The sequence below is a fragment of the Delphinus delphis genome, chromosome 9 (genome assembly GCF_949987515.2).
Source record: "Delphinus delphis chromosome 9, mDelDel1.2, whole genome shotgun sequence".
Taxonomy (NCBI): Eukaryota; Metazoa; Chordata; class Mammalia; order Artiodactyla; family Delphinidae; genus Delphinus; species Delphinus delphis.
The window spans coordinates 103,866,732-103,887,489 of record NC_082691.1 but is presented as its reverse complement, the minus strand read 5'-3'; the positions used below and the strand labels follow the sequence as shown (position 1 = coordinate 103,887,489).

At 47.1% G+C, this 20,758-nt stretch overlaps 1 protein-coding gene across 2 annotated transcripts in view; it reads right to left on the bottom strand.

Moving 5' to 3' along the window:
- DPP6 (dipeptidyl peptidase like 6) overlaps positions 1 to 20,758 on the bottom strand; it is a 772,268-nt gene that overhangs the window by 159,115 nt on the left and 592,395 nt on the right. For both annotated transcript variants that reach the window (XM_060021180.1, XM_060021181.1), the window contains exon 8: positions 3,180 to 3,300. In XM_060021180.1, the coding sequence (XP_059877163.1) occupies positions 3,180 to 3,300 (121 nt within the window). The remainder of the gene's footprint in view (positions 1 to 3,179; positions 3,301 to 20,758) is intronic.

Genomic DNA, 20,758 nt, shown 5'->3' with positions numbered 1-20,758 from the left:
TAAAACAGTTTGTAGGACACTTGTCTTTAATCCCATATTAAAATCAAAGTTCTATGTAACTCCATGACATCTGCCCAGAAGAATAAAATAAAGACATGCACTTTGCTTATCAAGATCAGTGTGTGGCCACCACGAGGCAGGGCAACTGGAAAGTCAGTGAGACACGTGGTCTGCGGTTGCAGGCAGGGCCGCGGGTGCATTTCCGTGTGTGGGGCTTGCGTCAGTGAGTTGGGGGAGTTTCCTACCGAGTGCATGTAAACCTTTGGTCCAGGGATGGAGATTCCTGGCAGTCCCCTGGTCTCCTTCTTCTCTCCCTCAGTCCTTGATATTCTGAAATGTTCAATATGTTCAAAGTTCCTTTTTGGGGAACACAACAAATCAATATGGCATCTGACTGCCAACAAGCCTACGGGCTGCAGGGTGGTTTAGAACTTATATAACTTCGTTTCTTCTCAGAACTAACATCTCCAAGCGAGTCAGGCCCCCTGCAAATGCTGTCAGGGTATTTTTCCCCCTAATCTTTTTTCTCCTTTTTTTTTTTTTTTTTTTTTTTAAGGAGCATGTGGAAGTGAAGCAGTTAAGTCACATATTAGAAAAAGGCAATCTTCAGAGTTTACCTTCCAATTATTAAAAAAGGAACCGAGATTCCCCAGAGCTCTCACGCTCCCAACTTCAGAGACCGAAGCATCAGCAAATATAGCCTTCCAGGGGGCAGCACTAAGGAGATGAAGCTGCCACATCACCTGGGACTGGTTTAGAACACGTGGGGCCCTGTTATCACACGAACACAATTCTGGGTAAATGCCTTGAGGAAATATTTCTTTTCAACGGATTTGCTGAAGCAAAAGCTTACTTTGAATTGCAAGGCAATGAGCTTTTTATTTTATTAGGAAGATACTAAAAAAGACATTCTCCATCTCCTGGTGATGGATTTTTGAAGGAGATTATTCCTAGGGCAGGTCTAGGTCCTTCCAGCCAGGGCTCCAGGGGCCTCTCTCTCTCAGGGGTCATTGGGTTGTCATTGCCGTGATCGCCCTGGAACTTGGGGCCTGCTGCTCATAAGGCTGTTCGTGCACAGGACAGTGGAAGCACAGTGGAAGCTGGACAGTGTCCATTTTGTTCCAGTGACTCCCTTGTATGAGCCCGATGAAACCTCAAGGTCGATTCTCCTGGCCCCAGAAGGCAGCTCAGTACCGGAATCCTGGGTGCTCCGAGCAGCAGCAGCCATGCTGGAGTAAACACGGGACCCCAGGGAGACGCAGCGAGAGGGCCGGCCTACATGGGTGCCCACGTTCCAGCATTCTGCTAGGAAGCCAGCTGCACAGAAATCAGGATGGTAGGAGCCTCTGGAAGGGAAGCTTGGGGTGAGGGGAGACGTGACTGGAAAGGGGCTCGGGCGGTGCTTTCTGAGATGATGGAATGCTCTATATCTTTTTTTTTTTTTTTTTTTGGCCATGCCACATGGCTTTGCGGGGTCTTAGTTCCCCAACCAAGGACTGAACCGGGGTCCTGGCAATGCGAGTGCAGAGTCCTAACCGCTGGACCGCCAGGGAGGTCCTGGAATGTTCTATATCTTGATGGGGCTGCCCAGTGTATACTGTGTCAAACCCATGAAACTGTGTCTTTATAATTGTGCATTTTACTGTCTACGACTTACATCTCACTTTAAAAAAATGGAAATCAAGTCAACCTTGTGCTTCAGTGACTTCAGTGAAATCACGATGGGAAGTGGGACTAAGCATACAGGTCTATCCACTCTGTCCTTTAGGATACATAAACCCCTGCAATGCAGAACCCAGCTTGAGGAATGCACAGCACTGAGGAAACATGGTATTTTATGGGCTTGATCATGCCCAGACCCCGTTGGGGGTCCCCTGACCGCCCCCTACCCTTGCCCCAGCCCAGCACAGTGAATTCTTCCTGTGATCGTGTGGTCTCAGACCAGCAGGCTGACAAGAACACAAGCTGTTTATCAGCCCAGTGCTGGGCTGCGTCGGCATCCTGCTGACATCTGCATTTCCAGAAAGGGGATAGTCCTGCACTTGAACAGTGATACTCCATGATACATCTCCCCTAACCTCGTGTAACCTTGGACAGATGACTTACCCTCACTGAGCCTCCTCTGTGAAATGTCCGTAACAGCACTCATCTCGGAACGCTCTCATGAGGGCGTTATGGACTGGATGTCTGTGGCCCCCCAAAATTCAGGTGGACGCCAAAATCCCCAATGTGATGGTGTCTGGAGGTAGAGCCTTTGGGAGGTGATGACGTTACGAGGGTGGAGCCTCCACGGTGGGGTTAGTGCCCTTCTAGGAGGATGAAGAGACCAGAGCTTCCTCCCCATGACTTTCTCTCCCTCTGGCATGTGAGGACACAGGGAGAAGGTGACCGTCTGCAAGCCAGGAAGAGAGCCCTCACCAGACACCAGCTCTGCTGGAGCCCTGATCTTGGACTTCCCAGCCTCCAGAACTACGAGAAATAAAAGTTGCTTAAGCTGCCCAGCCTGTGGTGTTCCTTAGAGCAGCCTGGACTAACGTGGCGGGTAAATGAGGTAATAAAAAGCACTAAAGTGCTTAGCATGGCACCTGGCAACTAACGGCAATCAATACAGGGCTGTTATTGTTACGACGAAGTTGTCATTAATGTGGAGACGGGTTATAAATGCTTAAAAAGAGAGCTTCTCGCTCAGATTTTTAGTCATTTAATAATGCATACCGCTGGAGTCCTCTGGTGCCAGAGGAAAACCAGTAGCAGAAAACGTCCGATGAGGCGGATGCTCACAGGCCGGCAGGCCACCCTGACGCGTTTCTTTTGGAAGCTTTACCCTCTGATGTCTTTTCCAGCTCTCCCTTCCCCAGGCAGAACCAGGCACTCAACCTCTCAGAAAGGGAGCAGGAAACCTGCACATTTGGGATCCTGACTGTTCCGGGAGTCACCCACCAGCACAGCACAGGGTTGTAGGATGCCCTGCCCACCTGGCCACCAGGTGAGTGCTTGACACTGCAGGCCCCCGATGGTCGCCTGCTGCTCCCCGAGGCTCCACAGTCTCTTTGTAATTTAGCAGAACCTCAAGAAACAGAGTTTAATTGACAGAGTCAGAGGAAACACCACCACGGCCAATCCCAGTGACGCAGCAGCAGCAGTGACCACAGGCACCAAGCCTCCCACATCCCGCGTACCTTCGTACAGCCAGTCGCTAAGGCCGTTGTAAATCACGCCTTCCTTCCCAGTTGAGACCACACGGATGGCCTGCTTCCCGACGTGTGCACAGTAGTAGATATTGTTTTCAAAGATAAATATCTAATTTGGAAAGAGAAAAAACATAGCGTTAATCAAGGAAGTGCTTACAAATAGGGTGTTCTTTAAAAATCCCAAACCAGCAATGTGGTCCGCATTTTCCTTTGCATTTATCTGATAGAACAGACGTAGTCTCGGGACCCTTTGGAACTCACCCACCTCCAAAATCATCTACATTTAAGGCCAACTGGAGACTCAAACTCCACAGAGTGCGCCCAATGTTATCATTTACCATGACCAGACAATCTGTCTGATACTCTTGGGTATGTTAACATCAAATGGCTTTGACTATCTTAGCAACTGTATTTTTCCTAGGAATTGTGACTGGTGGGCTGGGAAGCTTGAAATCTGTGATTTATTCACTCAACATTTATGAAAAGTTACTTAGTGGGCACCAACTCTGTGCCAATCATGCGAGAGCACAGGGATGAATGAGGTGGGACGTATCATGTGCCTTTACTCACGATCCGGTAAAGAAGACAAACTTTAACAGGAAAATGTTCTGAGGAGCTTTGGGAACACGTAACAGTACTACTAACTTAGGCCAAAGGCAGGCAAGGAGTCCCTGAGAAAGTGACTGGAAGCAGTTTTCTTATTGTGGTAAAGCACACATGACACAGAATTCGCCACCTTGGCCACGTTTAAGTGTGCAGCTCAGTGGCGTTAAGTGCATTCACACTGACGTGCAACCCTCACCATCATCATCTCCTGGACTCTTTTCATCCTGCAAAATTCAAACTCTGTCCCCATTACACGATGATTCCTCATCCCCCTCCCCCACTCCCGGCCCCCACCCTTTTGCTTTCTCTGTCCAGGAATCTGACGACTCCAGGGACCTCGTGTGACAGGAACCACACAGCATTTGTCCTTCTGTGTCTGGCTTATTTCACTGAGCATAACGTCCTCAAGGTTCACCCGTGCTGTGGCAGGTGTCAGGATTCTGAGAAACTGGGCTTTAGGCTGAGATCTGAACGGCGAGCAGGATGAAGAAAGGGGGGCTGAGAAATTAGGCTACACGGAGGTAACAGTGTGAGAGAGAACCAGAGGCAGGCGTGGGCCTGGGGAGCTGGACGAGAGCTCCAGGCGTGAGGGGGAGGGGCAGCAGGAGTGGAAGCCCAGGGAGTGGGGGAGAGGCGGGTGCCAGCCCCCAAGGGTCCGTCCGTGGGCTACAGGACCCCAGAGGTAGCAGGAAGCCCTTGGCAGAAGCTCGAGAAGGGGAGCAACGTGGCTAGAGGCAAGTCTTCTGTGGGGGAGCCCAGGCCCATGCAGATGAGAAGGCAGGGCAGGAGTCAGCCTGTCAGCTGCGGGGGGGGGGATGGTGGAGACAGACAGAGGTGGACCAGCCAGGGACAGTGCGGGGATGCCCTGGGCGTGGGGAGTGAAGTTGCAGGAGGAGACGAAGTGGTTCCCCAGCCGTTCCCTGGAGCAACTGGGTGGCCCATGTGCAGCCTGGGGTGCCCTGGAAGATGCTACAGTTCTGACCTTAGGTCAGCCCCAAATACCCTGGGGCCAGGGGGAGGGTGGGTTAGGTCAGTGGCTCTCGAATTCTGATGTGTATTGGAATGATCTGAGGAGGTCTGACATATCCTACAGCCAGGTCCAAGAGCCCAGCCCAGTGGTTAGGATCTAGGGGTGGGACCCTGGCATGAGTATTTTATTTTTTTTATTTTTTAAAATATTTATTTATTTGGTTGTGCTGGGTCTTAGTTGCAGCAGGCAGGCTCCTTAGTTGTGGCTTGCGGGCTCCTTAGTTGCGGCACGCATGGGGGATCTAGTTCCCTGACCAGGGATCGAACCCGGGCCCCCTGCATTGGGAGCTCGAAGTCTTTTTTTTTTTTTTTTTTTGCGGTACGCAGGCCTCTCACTGTTGTGGCCTCTCCCGTTGCAGAGCACAGGCTCCAGACGCGCAGGCTCAGCGGCCATGGCTCACAGGCCCAGCCGCTCCGTGGCATGTGGGATCTTCTCAGACCGGGGCACGAACCCGTGTCCCCTGCATCGGCAGGCGGACTCTCGACCACTGTGCCACCAGGGAAGCCTGGGAGCTCGGAGTCTTAACCACTGAGCCACCAGGGATGTCCCCCGGCACCAGTATTTTAAAGAAACACCCTGGGCGATTCCAGTGTGCAACCAAATCTATGAAGCAGTGGCCCAGGACAAATCTAATGTCTCCCGAAGCTCTTAAAGTATAAATCAGCCCGTTCTCCAGGCACTGCTCAATTCTGCCCTGTGTTTTCTCTATCTAAATTCTTTGCCTGCTACTCCCACAAGGACCTAAGCACATGATGCAAATATCCAATGTCTGTGGAAACTGAGCTTCGTGGACCAAGAACAGGACTCAATCAGATTTTTTTAAAAAGAAATTCTAAAAAAAATACTGTCAGTGTCATTTAAGAGACCAGTGAGAAAGGGTATTTTGCAAGTGTAGGAAACAGCGTAAATATTGACATTTTAAACTGAAGATGCAGAAAGGGCAGTTCCCATAGATCGTTGTCATGGAAGCCTGGAGCTGAAAGCTCTATCAAGTATTAGCTTCCTGCTCAGGCCTCTTGCCTCTTCAAAGATTCACTTCAACCAGAAATGAGCTGGAAAACTTCTAGACACAAGTACACATCCTCATTTAATTTCAGTAGCTGTTCTTACGAGTCTGCCTAAGGGTAAGATGTATTATGAAATTTCAACTTCTTTTATGCGTCCTAAGCCTACAATAAATTTTTGAATCAAATCGGACCATAGACAATATTCTGAAGAAGTAAAATTTGCTATGATAGATATTAAATCCCTTTTCATCTTGACTTTATTTTATTTTTTAAAGAAGATGTTGGGGGTAGGAGTTTAGTAATTTATTTATTTATTTTTGCTGTGTTGGGTCTTCGTTTCTGTGCAAGGGCTTTCTCTAGTTGTGGCAAGCAGGGGCCACTCTTCATCGTGGTGCGCGGGCCTCTCACTATTGCGGCCTCTCTTGTTGCGGAGCACAGGCTCCAGACGCGCAGGCTCAGTAGTTGTGGCTCATGGGCCTAGTTGCTCCGCGGCATGTGGGATCCTCCCAGACCAGGGCTCTAACCTGTGTCCCCTGCATTAGCAGGCAGATTCTCAACTACTGCGCCACCAGGGAAGTCCCTTGGCTTTATTTTTAATGGAAGGAAAACAAAAGGAAACAATCTCTAAGGAACAGTGCGCTTTGCTGTGAAGATGTTCACATCTACAAATGGGAGTCTGGATCCTACACACCTCAGCCAGCTCCAGGCCCTGCAAAGGCATCTGCACCATGTGCTCTGGGAGCACAGTGGACCTGCTGCAGGACCTGAGCCAGTGCTGGACTCCTAGATGCCTCAGTTTCTTTGTCTGTCAATACAGATCAATGCAGAACTCAGTCTTAGGGTGGCTATGAGGCTGAGTGAACTGACAACTTCAAAGCACTGAGAACAGTGCCCAGCACAAAGTAAGGGCTCAGTAACACCTATTCTTTTTTTTTTTTTTTTTTTTTTTTTTTTGCGGTACGCGGGCCTCTCACTGTTGTGGCCTCTCCCGTTGCGGAGCACAGGCTCCGGATGCGCAGGCTCAGCGGCCATGGCTCACGGGCCTAGCCGCTCCGCGGCATGTGGGATCTTCCCGGACCGGGGCACGAACCCGCGTCCCCTGCATCGGCAGGCGGACTCTCAACCACTGCGCCACCAGGGAAGCCCCAATAACACTTATTCTTGTTGTGGTTACTATCATCATTATAAAGGTTTGTTCTGCCTGGAGAGATTAGGCGAGACTTCATGCAGGAGGTGACACCTGAGCTAGACCAGGAAGAATACCCACATTTTCACAGGGTGCTTACGATAAAGCTCAGCTCAAAGACACACGGAGCTAAAGGGGGAGCTCATTATCTCAGGAACCAGGAATGGGATAAGTACCATAATTGGGCACAAGTTAGCTTTTAGTTCTGGACAAACAAGGCCCAAAGGAAAACATATTGAACAGCTCAGTGCTTGACTAAAAGAGAACAGCACAGCTCCGGTGGAATTATAAATTAGAGAATGCTGGACTTGAAGTAGAAAGCTAAATTCCAGTTGAGACAACTAGTTGTCCAGCTCTGAGCAGGTTACTTAACCTCACTGAATCTCATGTCCTTCACTACAAAATACGAGGTTGACTGGACGGTCCCTAAGGTTTCCTCCATACTTAATTAACATTGTTGAATCCAAAGGTCTTATGAGCGTCTGAGATCAGGAAAAGACGTTTAGCAAATTAATTAGTGATGCTATTACTACACTTGTATTCGCAAGGAGAATGATTTATCATGAAGGCAAAATTCAACATTCATAGTGAACCCAACATGCTACTATCAAGGGGGAAAACAGATTCTCTATATTTCAGCTAAAACCCCCAGTTATCACGTCAGCCTAGGTTTCTTTAACTGACACGGTAGAGCGACCGTCCTGATCTCGAGAACACACCCCGGTAATGGTCACTACTTACTAATTGCTTTTCCCCTGGCTTTCTACTTCCTCTTTTGGGTTACCCCATTTCCTGACCAGGCACAATTTTACTAACACTTCCACAGTAGACGAGGATGAACGATCCCGTTATATATGACATTAAGCTTAATTTATAGTGTGAAACAGAACAGCTTGGCTGGTCATGGTAGCGCCCATTGGTTCAGCAGTGGTCATAAGGAAGCGATGTATTTGCACAGCAACTGGGATTGTCTCTGTTGTAGGCCATTCTAATCCCACTGGAAACACTGCACAGTTAACTGACATTACTGGAACACTGCACACAGATAAGCCATGTCACCAGAACATGGAAATTCTGTCTCTAAACCTTGCCACCCGGTCAACACATCCTTCGGCAGACTCTGGTGAAGAAGCAAACTGCTGACGGAGAGGTCGGTACGTCTTCGGGAGGCTGGTGCCCATCAGGTTCGTGTGTCCACATGGCTTTAATTTCTGGGTGTACTATGTCACCTCTGGTCCCCTGAATGGTTTCATCAACAGGCCACATAACAGAAGGTCAGAATTACCAACTGTGGCTAACAGATTGGGAAACCCTCCTGCCTTCAGAACTTAATGGCCGGTTCCCCCTGCATAGAAATTGACCTTCAGGTAACTTTCTGTTTCTATTGCCCTGGACACCTGGTAAGGGTGGATATGGGCTCTGATGGTAGGTGATGCTATTTCTGGTGCGTTGCAACTGGTCGAGGAGAACCGTAAACTCTGGGAGGAAGCCATCACCGTGACCTCCTCGAGTGCATGATTCCAGTCACCGGGCACTTCCCTCTGGGCACCTGGCAGGGATTCCACATCCACCCACAGGGGTCCCGTTTACTGAGCTGTCACTGGCCGGGGGACGGGGAGAAGACACTGCTACACAGCTGTCGGGTGGGTGGCTGTGTGGAACGCTGCGGGGGAGGTGCACCCGAGACCATCTGCCAGCCAACGGCTCCTGTCTACACCCTTCTGAGTCCAGCTGGTGCCAAGCGTGGCCTCTGTGGACTTGCGAGCCAGCACATCTGCTTGGTGGACGTGAGACCCCCCCGCCCCCCGCTGTGGGTGTTTTCCAGCAGCCATCAGGCTCTGAGAATGGCCCCTCTTCCCTGGGTTCATGTCAGGAGAAACCGGGTGATGGTGGGACTTCTGAGTCGTTACCAGAGTAAAGTTAGTGTGGAACAATTACAAGAAGGGATATTTACCAACACTAAAAGGAGGGAGCAGTAAAACAGCGCTGGGCATATTTTTGAAAAGCAAACTAGCTGGTTGGAGATCACACATCAGTTCGGCTGACTATGAAGGTGGAAAACAGGGCAACAAAAGCCACCAAACCCTGACTCTGCACGTTCACCATTATTACAGAAAATACGGGAGAAAGTTAAAATGTCACAACCCTACAAACCACACACATACACAAAATATGACTATTAAAATACACTTTCTTGTATTTTAGAGAGAGAGAGAGAATGTGTGTGTTGGTTGGTGGGGTATAAAACCTAGTTTTAATAAAACTGAAGTCATATAACATATACGGGTTTGCACACTGTTTTAGAATCTACATCAGAAATGTTTTTCCATGTCAGTGAGCATTCTCTGAGACATGCCTTTTAGGAGATATACCGTAGTTTATTCAATTATGTCCCTATTGTTTGACATCTATTCTGTTTTTTATTACAATAAAAATGCTCTTGTGTGCATCTTTGTACTGCACTGCACCTCTGACATCTCCCTAGGATAAACCCCTATGAATAGAAATCATGAGTCATATTCATTGTGCAATTAAAAAAATGGGTGGAGGACAGGAACACGTAGATCAGAGTACTGATCATACAGAAGCATTTATATTCATGAAGAACAGAAAGAAATCTTATTACAACGGGAATATTTTGTTTACCAAACTATCAGACTGAACAACAATACCCAAAGCTGCTCAGAATGCCGTGCGCTCTCCCAGTGGGGGCAGAGACTGGCTGCACGCTCACAAGAAGCAGTCAGCAAGCCACACCGGAGGAGACTTTTCTTGTGTAGATTATGTGAGAAACACTGCTGGAAACAAAGTGTAATTGGCCTTTCCAAACCATATCTACAGAACTTGATGACGGTGGAAGCTGTAGCCTCTGAACTAAAGGGGAATAACATACGTGTATGTGTGCAGACACATGTGTTTTCCCACGTCAACACGTGAAGGTGCTGAGAATCACTCTCCGATTACTCAACGCTCAGTTTCAGGAACTGACCAATTTGTAGATTAAATAAATTCTTTCCTTACTGTTTTGCTCTCCCATTCCATTTTGACCATTCTACTGCTCAACTGGGCAAGGAAGAGAACTTCCATTATTCTAGTTTGTAACTGTGCCTGGAAAATGCAATGATGGGGGGATGGCAACGCTGTTGATCAAGAAGGGTTTTCCAGATTCTCGGTTGTCCTTATCCAGTTTGGGAGCATCACACCAACCCCACAAACAGGCGTGTGCGCACCTCCGATCAGCCAGGCAGGGTGCTGAGCAGCTGCTCAGTAAGCTCTCATCTGACCTGTGCTGGTGGCCAAGACTCCCGAGTCTATTGTGTCAGCGTGTCATTTCCCCAGTTAATCCGTCGCCTGAAATTCAGCACACTTGGCTCTCAGGTTGGTTCCTGCCCAGGCAGAGGTGGGACTTGGCAAAATTCACTTGCTGCTCTGCCGCTGGATTTCGCCACCCATAAATAGAGATAATCACACCTGCCGTGCCAGCCTTGTGGTGCTACTGGGAGGATGAAAGGAGACAATTTTGCTGGAGAAACCTTGAGGGCTATAAAGCACACTTAAAGGAAATGCACTATTAACATAAGCATCATCGGCCCGTTGGATCCCTGCTACGAGGACACCGTGCTAAGCAGGGCTCTTCCAGCTTCTCATGTCAATACTGCCCCTCGGCCCTTTCCACCAAAAATCCGTGGAAGACTTTACATCACATTTTGATGCAGCAAACTAATGCAGGATTTAATGCCAAAGAGCGGAATTCAGTGCCAAGAAAGAGAAAGTCCTGTACATAATCTAAAACCATTCTTCTTGTCAGAAAGTACTCACATTTTTCATCCTTTCAAATGTCAACCAAAATCAAGAAGAAACATCTGACACATCACCATAAAGACCCTCCCCTCAGTGTAGCCCTTAAATGGTCAAGGAAAAGCTTCCTTTTCAGAGTCACCCACCGAGAAAAAGCTCTCAGGATCCCTCTCACTTGATGAGCCCACATTTTAACTTGGAGAGTTCAGAGATGTTATTTTTTCAAAGCCGAGGAAAAAATCCCTAAATGAAATCATGCTCCTGAGGAGTCGACGGCCGTACTCAGCATCCCCTGTGATATGGGAGCTGAGCAATTGCATCTCGACCACGAGATGTGAGGCTCCTAACGCACCCAGGACCTTGGGGCGGGGTCGCGTCAGGGAAGCAGCGAGCGGGTGCCTGGCCTGAGAACGGGTGCAAGCACCTTCCAAGCTCTCTCTTCTCCCCGAGGGCCTCTGAGCTGCGGGGCTGCCCACGGACGGCCTGGTCAGGATAAGAAGTGCTGGGAGGGCCAAGTGCTATAAGGCCAGGTGACAGGGCCCCCGTCTGGCCTGGGCTCGGGGTCGCCCCTGAAAATGGCTTCTGAGCTGGGATGACGTGGAAGGTGGGCAGCAGCTGTTGGGGGAAGGAGGGGCACAGGGCATCGCAGGGGAGACAGGCCTCTGTCCGTCTGAGCAAATGGGGCGGCCCATGTGGAATGAAGGGCCGGGGGGCCGGGTCAAGGCAGGCAGTGTCGGGGGTGAGGCTGGAAAAGGGGCCGGGGAGCCGTGCAGGTCCCACAGGCCACGTTGCTGACTGTGCTTCCTGCTAAGAGCAGCGGAGCACCTGGGGAGCTTTGGTGGCATCGTGGTCGTTGGCTGTTTTAAGAGAGCGAGTGAGAAGATGGTGCTGTGTTTTCCATGACACCCTGTTGCAGTGTAGGGGGCAGAGCAGAGGGCAAGGGGTCCCGGGGGATGGTCCAGAGGGACAGTGGAGGCTTGGGTGGTGTTGGCCCAATGGCGGGACTGCAGCGATAGGCGTGGGTTCCCAGGGCGCGGTGCTGCCTGAACACAGGCCACGGGAAGGCAGGTGTGAAGGAGTCTCCTGGTCTGACACGGGCAGGTGGATGGATGGCAGTGCCCCCGGGAATCCCTGGAGGCAGGGCACGGGGGGAAGTCATGAGCCCACCTAGACACGGGGAACAGGACAATCAAGTGGCATGGCCCCGGGAGAGTCTCAGGCTGGGGGTGGGACGAGCAGCAGTTACTCTTACTATGAAAACAGCTCGTCAACCCTGAATGAACTTGAACCATCATGGAATCTGCCTCTGCGCGCCACGGCTGCCTACTTGTCCTTCCCTCTTGTGTCTTTAGCTGGCACCAGAACCCCTGCCTGAGAGCCTGCGTTGTCCACAGCAGCGCCTGGATGGGGCCGTCCCGTCCCTCAGGCAGCCCAGTTCCCTGCTCCGTGGGGACGGGCACTATCAGTGTCACCAGGAAATGCCATGGAATAGTCCACCGCCTGGGATCAGCGTTCACCACTGAACGAGGTGCCTTTCTTTAGAGGGTCTGGGGGGAAGGCAACTTCAAAGCCACACAAACGGCCTCTGGCAGGGGCTTTCAGGCCGCGTGGCAACCCCCGGAGAGCCCCACCTCTCTCCACGGGTCACTGCCTCCTGGGCTGAGCCGAAAGCAATCCTCAGATGTGCTGTAACCACTAGCACAGCGACAGCTGCTCTGTGGCAACACGCTTATTGTACCAACAAAAGGACGACTGGATTTAGTGGGTTACCCGACTTAGGAGGATATTTGCTTCTGTTCTACGCCTGGATGTTGTGGCTGAGCACTGCGTGGAAATCTCCACTCTCCGTTTGCCTAGTTTGAAGCCGTCTCTCGCCCATGTCCTGTGGCTCTGGGCTGTCTGTGAGAGCCACTTTCTGCCCTGGACATCAGCACGGACAGTCACCCAAGATGATGCACCTCGTCCGTTGGAAGAGCCAGGATTTGGGCCAAGGCAGCATAACCCCGGAGTCCGTGATCTGTGGCCTCTCATTGTCTGGACACCCTGCTACTTTGTAGAACTGAGGAGTAGGCTCAGAGAAGCTAAGCTTTCACCCAAGGTCACAGAGCTACTTAGTGACAGAATTAGAAACGAACTGCTTAAGCCACATGCACGCGATTCCAGCACCAGCAGTGCCAACAGTGTTTAGGAATCGCAAGAATCCTGATCGTGAGAATCAGGACCCTCCCCAGACCAAATGAGTTTTAGCGGGCCCTCCGGTGACTCTGATGCACACTGCAATTTGCTGCTTCTTCCAGCTGAAAATCATGATCAATTCTGAGCAACTCTGCTGGTGAGAATGGCTGGACCGCTGGGCCTTCATGGGAGTGGGTCTGAAAACTCTCTAAAAGCATTGAGAGAAATGATAAATGTACTGACTGGCAGAAATCAGCCCGAGGCGCTCTCTCAATCTTTTCATACCACAGTTAAATTCAAGCCTCGTTGGTTGCCAAACATAGTCTTCTGACTCCAAAGAAGTGAATGAATTTTCCAGTATCTTCCTAAGGGGCTGAAAAAATCCATTTATTTCTTGGTAAGTTTCCAGGCTTTTTTGTATACAGTCCAAATATAAGGCCAGCAATGCTGCCACTGAAACATCATTTGGACCTTCCTGGTTGGACCACCTGGATCGTACCAGGTACTTGAAGTGTGCAGTGTGTGCTCTGAGGGCACACTGAAGCCACTAACACCGTCCCAGACATGCAAGCTCAGCCCTCGCAGACACATTCCCTCCGATGTTGCCCAGGTGACTGGTCTTAGGACTTCATTCTCCAAGATGATGTGATAAACAGCCGACCTCTCTTCAGCCGCTAGGGGCTCATTATCTGGTCTGTAGATTATTCGCGGTCTTTGAAACTCCCCTTTCTTTTGGCTCTTCACCTCCCAGCTTGTTACTGCGCCCCAGCATCTCCGCAGAGGGTGGGAGTGGGGATCAAAGACAGCCCAGCTCAGAAGCCCACCATCCTTGGCATTTATGCTCAGGAGACATTTGCCGTAGTTCTGCTGGGACCAGCTCCGGGCTACACTGTGAAGTCCTTAAAGATGATTTCTGCTACCTGTCACACTCTCGTCAGTGATCTTTTCTCTTGTTTACACACTGAGACAATAAAAGATGAATGGACCCAGAATAAAACCAGAAAATTCACAAGAAAGATACCATGGGTATTAATTTATAGAAAATAATCAACTACTAAATACATATTAATTTAATCAACTACGAGATATAATTAAATACATGCTGATTTAAATAGCAATGCAACTGAATTACATTAGCAAAGAGTTTTGAAAATTCGTAGAAGCAGCAATATTTTTTTTAATGATACAGCCTGATACTTAATGCAGTAAATATATGACCGATTAAGCACACAGGAAACAATTTGTAAATGTATATCAAGTGCCTTAAAAATGCGTTCAATACTTCAATTAAGAATATCAATTGCCGAGGAGAGGGGGAAGATGGTGGAAGAGTAAGACGCGGAGATCACCTTCCTCCCCACAGACACATCAGAAATACATCTACACATGGGACAACTCCTACAGAACACCTACTGAACACTGGCAGAAGACCTCAGACCTCCCAAAAGGCAAGAAACTCCCCACATACCTGGGTAGGGCAAAAGAAAAAAGAATAAACAGAGACAAAAGAACAGGGACGGGACCTGCACCAGTGGGAGGGAGCCGTGAAGGAGGAAAGGTTTACACACACTAGAAGCCCCTTCGCGGATGGAGACTGCGGGTGGCAGAAGGGGGAGCTTCAGCGCCGCAGAGGAGAGCGAAGCCACAGGGGTGCGGAGGGCAAAGCGGAAGACTCACGCACAGAGGATCAGTGCCGACCGGCACTCACCAGTCCGAGAGGCTTGTCTGCTCACCTGCCGGGATGGGCGGGGGCTGGGAGCTGAGGCTCGGGCTTCGGTCGTATCCCAGGGAGAGGGCTGGGGTTGGCGGTGTGAACACAGCCTGAAGAGATTAGTGAACCATGGCTGGCCGGGAGGGAGTCCGGGAAAAGTCTGCAGCTACTGAAGAGACAAGAGACTTTTTCTTGCCTCTTTGTTTCCTGGTGCGCGAGGAGAGGGGATTAAGAGCGCTGCTTAAAGGAGTTCCAGAGACAGGCGCGAGACGCGGCTACCAGCGTGGACACCAGAGACGGACATGGGACGCTAAGGCTGCTGCTGCCACCACCAAGAAGCCTGTGTGCGAGCACAGGTCACTGTCCACACCCCCCTTCCGGGGAGCCTGTGCAGCCCGCCACTGCCAGGGTCCCGGGATCCAGGGACAACTTCCCCGGGAGAATGCACGGCGCGCCTCAGGCTGGTGCAACGTCATGCCGGCCTCTGCCACCGCAGGCTCGCCCGGCATCCGTGCCTCTCCCTATCCCCGGCCTGAGTGAGACAGAGCCCCCGAATCAGCTGCTCCTTTAACCCTGTCCTCTCTGAGCAAAGGACAGATGCCCTTAGGCGACCTACATGCAGAGGTGGGGCCACATCCAAAGCTGAACCCCGGGAGCTGTGCGAACAAAGAAGAGAAAGGGAAATCTCTCCCAGCAGCCTCAGGAGCAGCAGATTAAAGCGCCACATGTGTATGCTTCTGTGTGAGATTTTATCTGTATAGCTTTGCTTTCACCATTTGTCCTAGGGTTCTGTCCGTCTATCTTTTTTTTTTTAACTTAAAAAATATTTTTAATAATTATTTTTTATTATAATAACTTTATTTTATTTTATCTTCTTTCTTCCTCTCTCTCTCCCCCTCCCTCCCTCCCTCTCTCTCTCTCTTTCTTTCTACATTTTCTCCCTCTTATTCTGAGCCATGTGGATGAAAGGCTCTTGGTGATCCAGCCAGGAGTCAGTGCTATGCCTCTGAGGTGGGAGAGCCAACTTCAGGACACTGGTCCTCAAAAGACCTCCCAGCTCCACATAACATCAAATGGTGAAAATCTCCCAGAGATCTCCATCTCAACACCAAGACCAAGCTCCACTCAACGACCAGCAAGCTACAGTGCTGGACACCCTATGCCAAACAACTAGCAAGACAGGAACACAACCCCACCCATTAGCACAGAGGCTGACTAAAATCATAATAAGGCCACAGACACCCCAAAACACACCACCAGATGTGGACCTGCCCACCAGAAAGACAAGATCCAGCCACATCCACCAGAACACAGCCACTAGTTCCCTCCACCAGGAAGCCTACACAACCCACTGAACCAACTTTAGCCACTGGGGACAGACACCAAAAACAACAGGAACTACGAACGTGGAGCCTGCAAAAAGGAGACCCCAAACACAGTAAGATAAGGAAAATGAGAAGACAGAAAACACACAGCAGACGAAGGAGCAAGATAAAAACCCACCAGACCTAACAAATGAAGAGGAAATAGGCAGTCTACCTGAAAAAGAATTCAGAATAATGATAGTAAAGATGATCCAAATCTTAGAAACAGAATAGAGAAAATGAAAGAAACATTTTACAAGGACCTAGAAGAACTAAAGAGGGAACAAGCAATGATGAACAACACAATAAATGAAATTAAAAATACTCTAGAAGGGATCAATAGCAGAATAACTGAGGCAGAAGAATGGATAAGTGACCTGGAAGATAAAATAGTGGAAATAACTACTGCAGAGCAGAATAAAGAAAAAAGAATGAAAAGAACTGAGGACAGTCTCAGAGACCTCTGGGACAACATTAAACACACCAACATTCGAATTATAGGGGTTCCAGAAGAAGAAGAGAAAAAGAAAGGGACTGAGAAAATATTTGAAGAGATTATAGTTGAACACTTCCCTAATATGGGAAAGGAAATCGTGAATCAAGTCCAGGAAGCATAGAGAGTCCCATACAGGATAAATCCAAAGAGAAACACGCCAAGACACATATTAATCAAACTATCAAAAATTAAATACAAAGAACAAATATTAAAAGCAGCAAGGGAAAAACAACAAGTAACACACAAAGGAATCCCCATAAGGTTAACAGCTGATCTTTCAGCAGAAACTCTGCAGGCCAGAAGGGAGTGGCAGGGCATAGTTAAAGTGATGAAGGAAAAAAACCTACAACCACGATTACTCTACCCTGCAAGGATCTCATTCAGATGTGATGGAGAAATTAAAACATTGACAGACAAGCAAAAGCTGAGAGAGTTCAGCACCACCAAACCAGCTTTACAACAAATGCTAAAGGAACTTCTCTAGGCAAGAAACACAAGAGAAGGAAAAGCCCTACAAGAACAAACCCAAAACAATTAAGAAAATGGGAATAGGAACATACATATTGATAATTATCTTAAAAGTAAATGGATTACATGCTCCCACCAAAAGACACAGACTGTCAGAATGGATACAAAAACAAGACCCGTATATATGCTGTCTACAGGAGACCCACTTCAGACCTAAGGACACATACAGACTCTAAGTGAGGGGATAGAAAAAGATATTCCATGCAAATGGAAATCAAAAGAAAGCTGGAGTAGCAATTCTCATATCAGACAAAATAGACCTTAAAATAAAGACTGTTACAAGAGACAAAGAAGGATACTACATAATGATCAAGGGATCGATCCAAGAAGAAGATATAACAATTGTAAATATTTATGCATCCAACATAGGAGCACCTCAATACATAAGGCAAATACTAACAGCCATAAAAGGGGAAGTCTACAGTAACACATTCATAGTAGGGGACTTAAACACCCCACTTTCACCAATGGACAGATCATCCAAAATGAAAATAAATAAGAAAACACAAGCTTTAAATGATACATTAAACAAGATGGACTTAATTGATATTTATAGGACATTCAATCCAAAAACAACACAATACACATTTTTCTCAAGTGCTCGTGCAACATTCTCCAGGATAGATCATATCTTGGGTCACAAATCAAGCCTTGGTAAATTTAAGAAAATTGAAATTGTATCAAGTATATTTTCCGGCCACAACGCTATGAGACTAGATATCAATTACAGGAAAAGATCTGTAAAAAATACAAACACAGGGAGGCTAAACAATACACTACTTAATAACGAAGTGATCACTGAAGAACTCAAAGAGGAAATCAAAAAATACCTAGAAACAAATGACAGTGGAGACATGACGACCCAAAACCTATGGGATGCAGCAAAAGCAGTTCTAAGAGGGAAGATTATAGCAATAAAATTCAACCTTAAGAAACAGGAAACATCTCAAATAAACAACCTAACCTTGCACCTAAAGCGATTAGAGAAAGAAGAACAAAAAAACCCCAAAGTTAGCAGAAGGAAAGAAATCATAAAGATCAGATCAGAAATAAATGAAAAAGAAATGAAGGAAACGATAGCAAATATCAATAAAACTAAAAGATGGTTCTTTGAGGAGATAAACAAAATTGATAAACCATTAGCCAGACTCCTTAAGAAAAAAGGAGAAGACTCAAATCAATAGAATTAGAAATGAAAAGGGAGAAGTAACAACTGACACTACAGAAATACAAAAGATCATGAGAGATTACTACAAGCAACTCTATGCCAATAAAATGGACAACCTGGAAGAAATGGACAAATTATTAGAAATGCACAACCTTCCAAGACTGAACCAGGAAGAAATAGAAAATATGAACAGACCAATCACAAGTACTGAAATTGAGACTGTGATTAAAAATCTTCCAACGAACAAAAGCCCAGGACCAGATGGCTTCACAGGCGAATTCTATCAAACATTTAGAGAAGAGCTAACACCCATCCTTCCCAAACTCTTCCAAAATATAGCAGAGGGAGGAAGATTCCCAAACTCATTCTCTGAGTCCACAATCACCCTGATACCAAAACCAGACAAAGATGTCACAAAGAAAGAAAACCACAGGCCAATATCACTGATGAACATAGATGCAAAAATCTTCAACAAAATACTAGCAAACAGAATCTAACAGCACATTAAAAGGATCATACACCATGATCAAGTGGGGTTTATTCCAGGAATGCAAGGATTCTTCAATATATGCAAATCAATCAACGTGATACACCATATTAAAATATTGAAGGAGAGAAAGCGTATGATCATTTCAATAGATGCAAAGAAAGCTTTTGACAAAATTCAACACCTATTTATGATAAAAACCCTCCAGAAAGTAGGCATAGAGGGAACTTTCCTCAACATATTAAAGGCCATATATGACAAGCTCACAGCCAACATCATCCTCAATGGTGAAAAACTGAAACCATTTCCATTAAGATCAGAAACAAGACATGGTTGCCCACTCTCACCACTATTATTCAACATAGTTTTGGAAGTTTTAGCCAGAGCAATCAGAGAAGAAAAAGAAATGAAAGGAATCCAAATCGGAAAAGAAGAAGTAAAGCTGTCACTGTTTGCAGATGACATGATACGATACATAGAGAATCCCAAAGATGCTACCAGAAAACTAATAGAGCTAATCAATGAATTTGGTAAAGTAGCAGGATACAAAATTAATGCACAGAAATCTCTGGCATTCCTATACACTAATGATGAAAAATCTGAAAATGAAATTAAGAAAACACTCCCATTTACCACTGCAACAAAAAGAATAAAATATCTAGGAATAAACCTACCTAAGGAGACAAAAGACCTGTGTGCAAAAAATTATAAGACACTGATGAAAGAAAGATGATACAAATAGATGGAGAGATATACCATGTTCTTGGACTGGAGAATCAACATTGTGAAAATGACTCTACTATCCAAAGCAATCTACAGATTCAATGCAATCCCTATCAAACTACCACTGGCATCTTTCACAGAATTAGAACAGAATATTTCACAATTTGTATGGAAACACAAAATACCCCGAATAGCCAAAGCAATCTTGAGAACGAAAAACGGAGCTGGAGGAATCAGGCTCCCTGACTTCAGACTATACTACAAAGCTACAGTAATCAAGACAGTATGGTACTGGCACAAAAACAGAAATATAGATCAGTGGAACAGGATAGAAAGCCCAGAGATAAACCCACGCACATATGGCCACCTTATCTTTGATAAAGGAGGCAAGAATGTACAGTGGAGAAAAGACAGCCTCTTCAATAACTGGTGCTGGGAAAACTGGACAGGTACATGTAAAAGTATGAGATTAGGACACTGCCTAACACCATATACAAAAATAAGCTGAAAATGGATTAAAGATCTAAATGTAAGGCCAGACACTATCAAACTCTTAGAGGAAAACATAGGCAGAACACTCTATGACATAAATCACAGCAAGATCCTTTTTGACCCACCTCCAAGAGAAATGGAAATAAAAATAAACAAATGGGACCTAATGAAACTTCAAAGCTTTTGCACAGCAAAGGAAACCATAAACAAGACCAAAAGACAACCCTCAGAATGGGAGAAAATATTTGCAAATGAAGCAACTGACAAAGGATTAATCTCTAAAATTTACAGGCAGCTCATGGAGCTCAATAACAAAAAAACAAACAACCCAATCCAAAAATGCGCAGACGACCTAAACAGACATTTCTCCAAAGAAGACATACAGATTGCCAACGAAAACATGAAAGAATGCTCAACATCATTAATCATTAGAGAAATGCAAATCAAAACTACAATGAGATATCATCTCACACCTGTCAGAATGGCCATCATCAAAAAATCTAGAAACAATAAATGCTGGAGAGGACGTGGAGAAAAGGGAACACTCTTACACGCCGCTGGGAATGTAAATTGATTCAGCCACTATGGAGAACAGTATGGAGGTTCCTTAAAAAACTAAAAATAGAGCTAACATACGACCCAGCAATCCCACTACTGGGCATATACCCTGAGAAAACCATAATTCAAAAAGAGTCATGTACCACAATGTTCATTGCAGCTCTATTTACAATAGCCCAGAGATGGAAACAACCTAAGTGCCCATCATCGGATGAATGGATAAAGAAGATGTGGCACA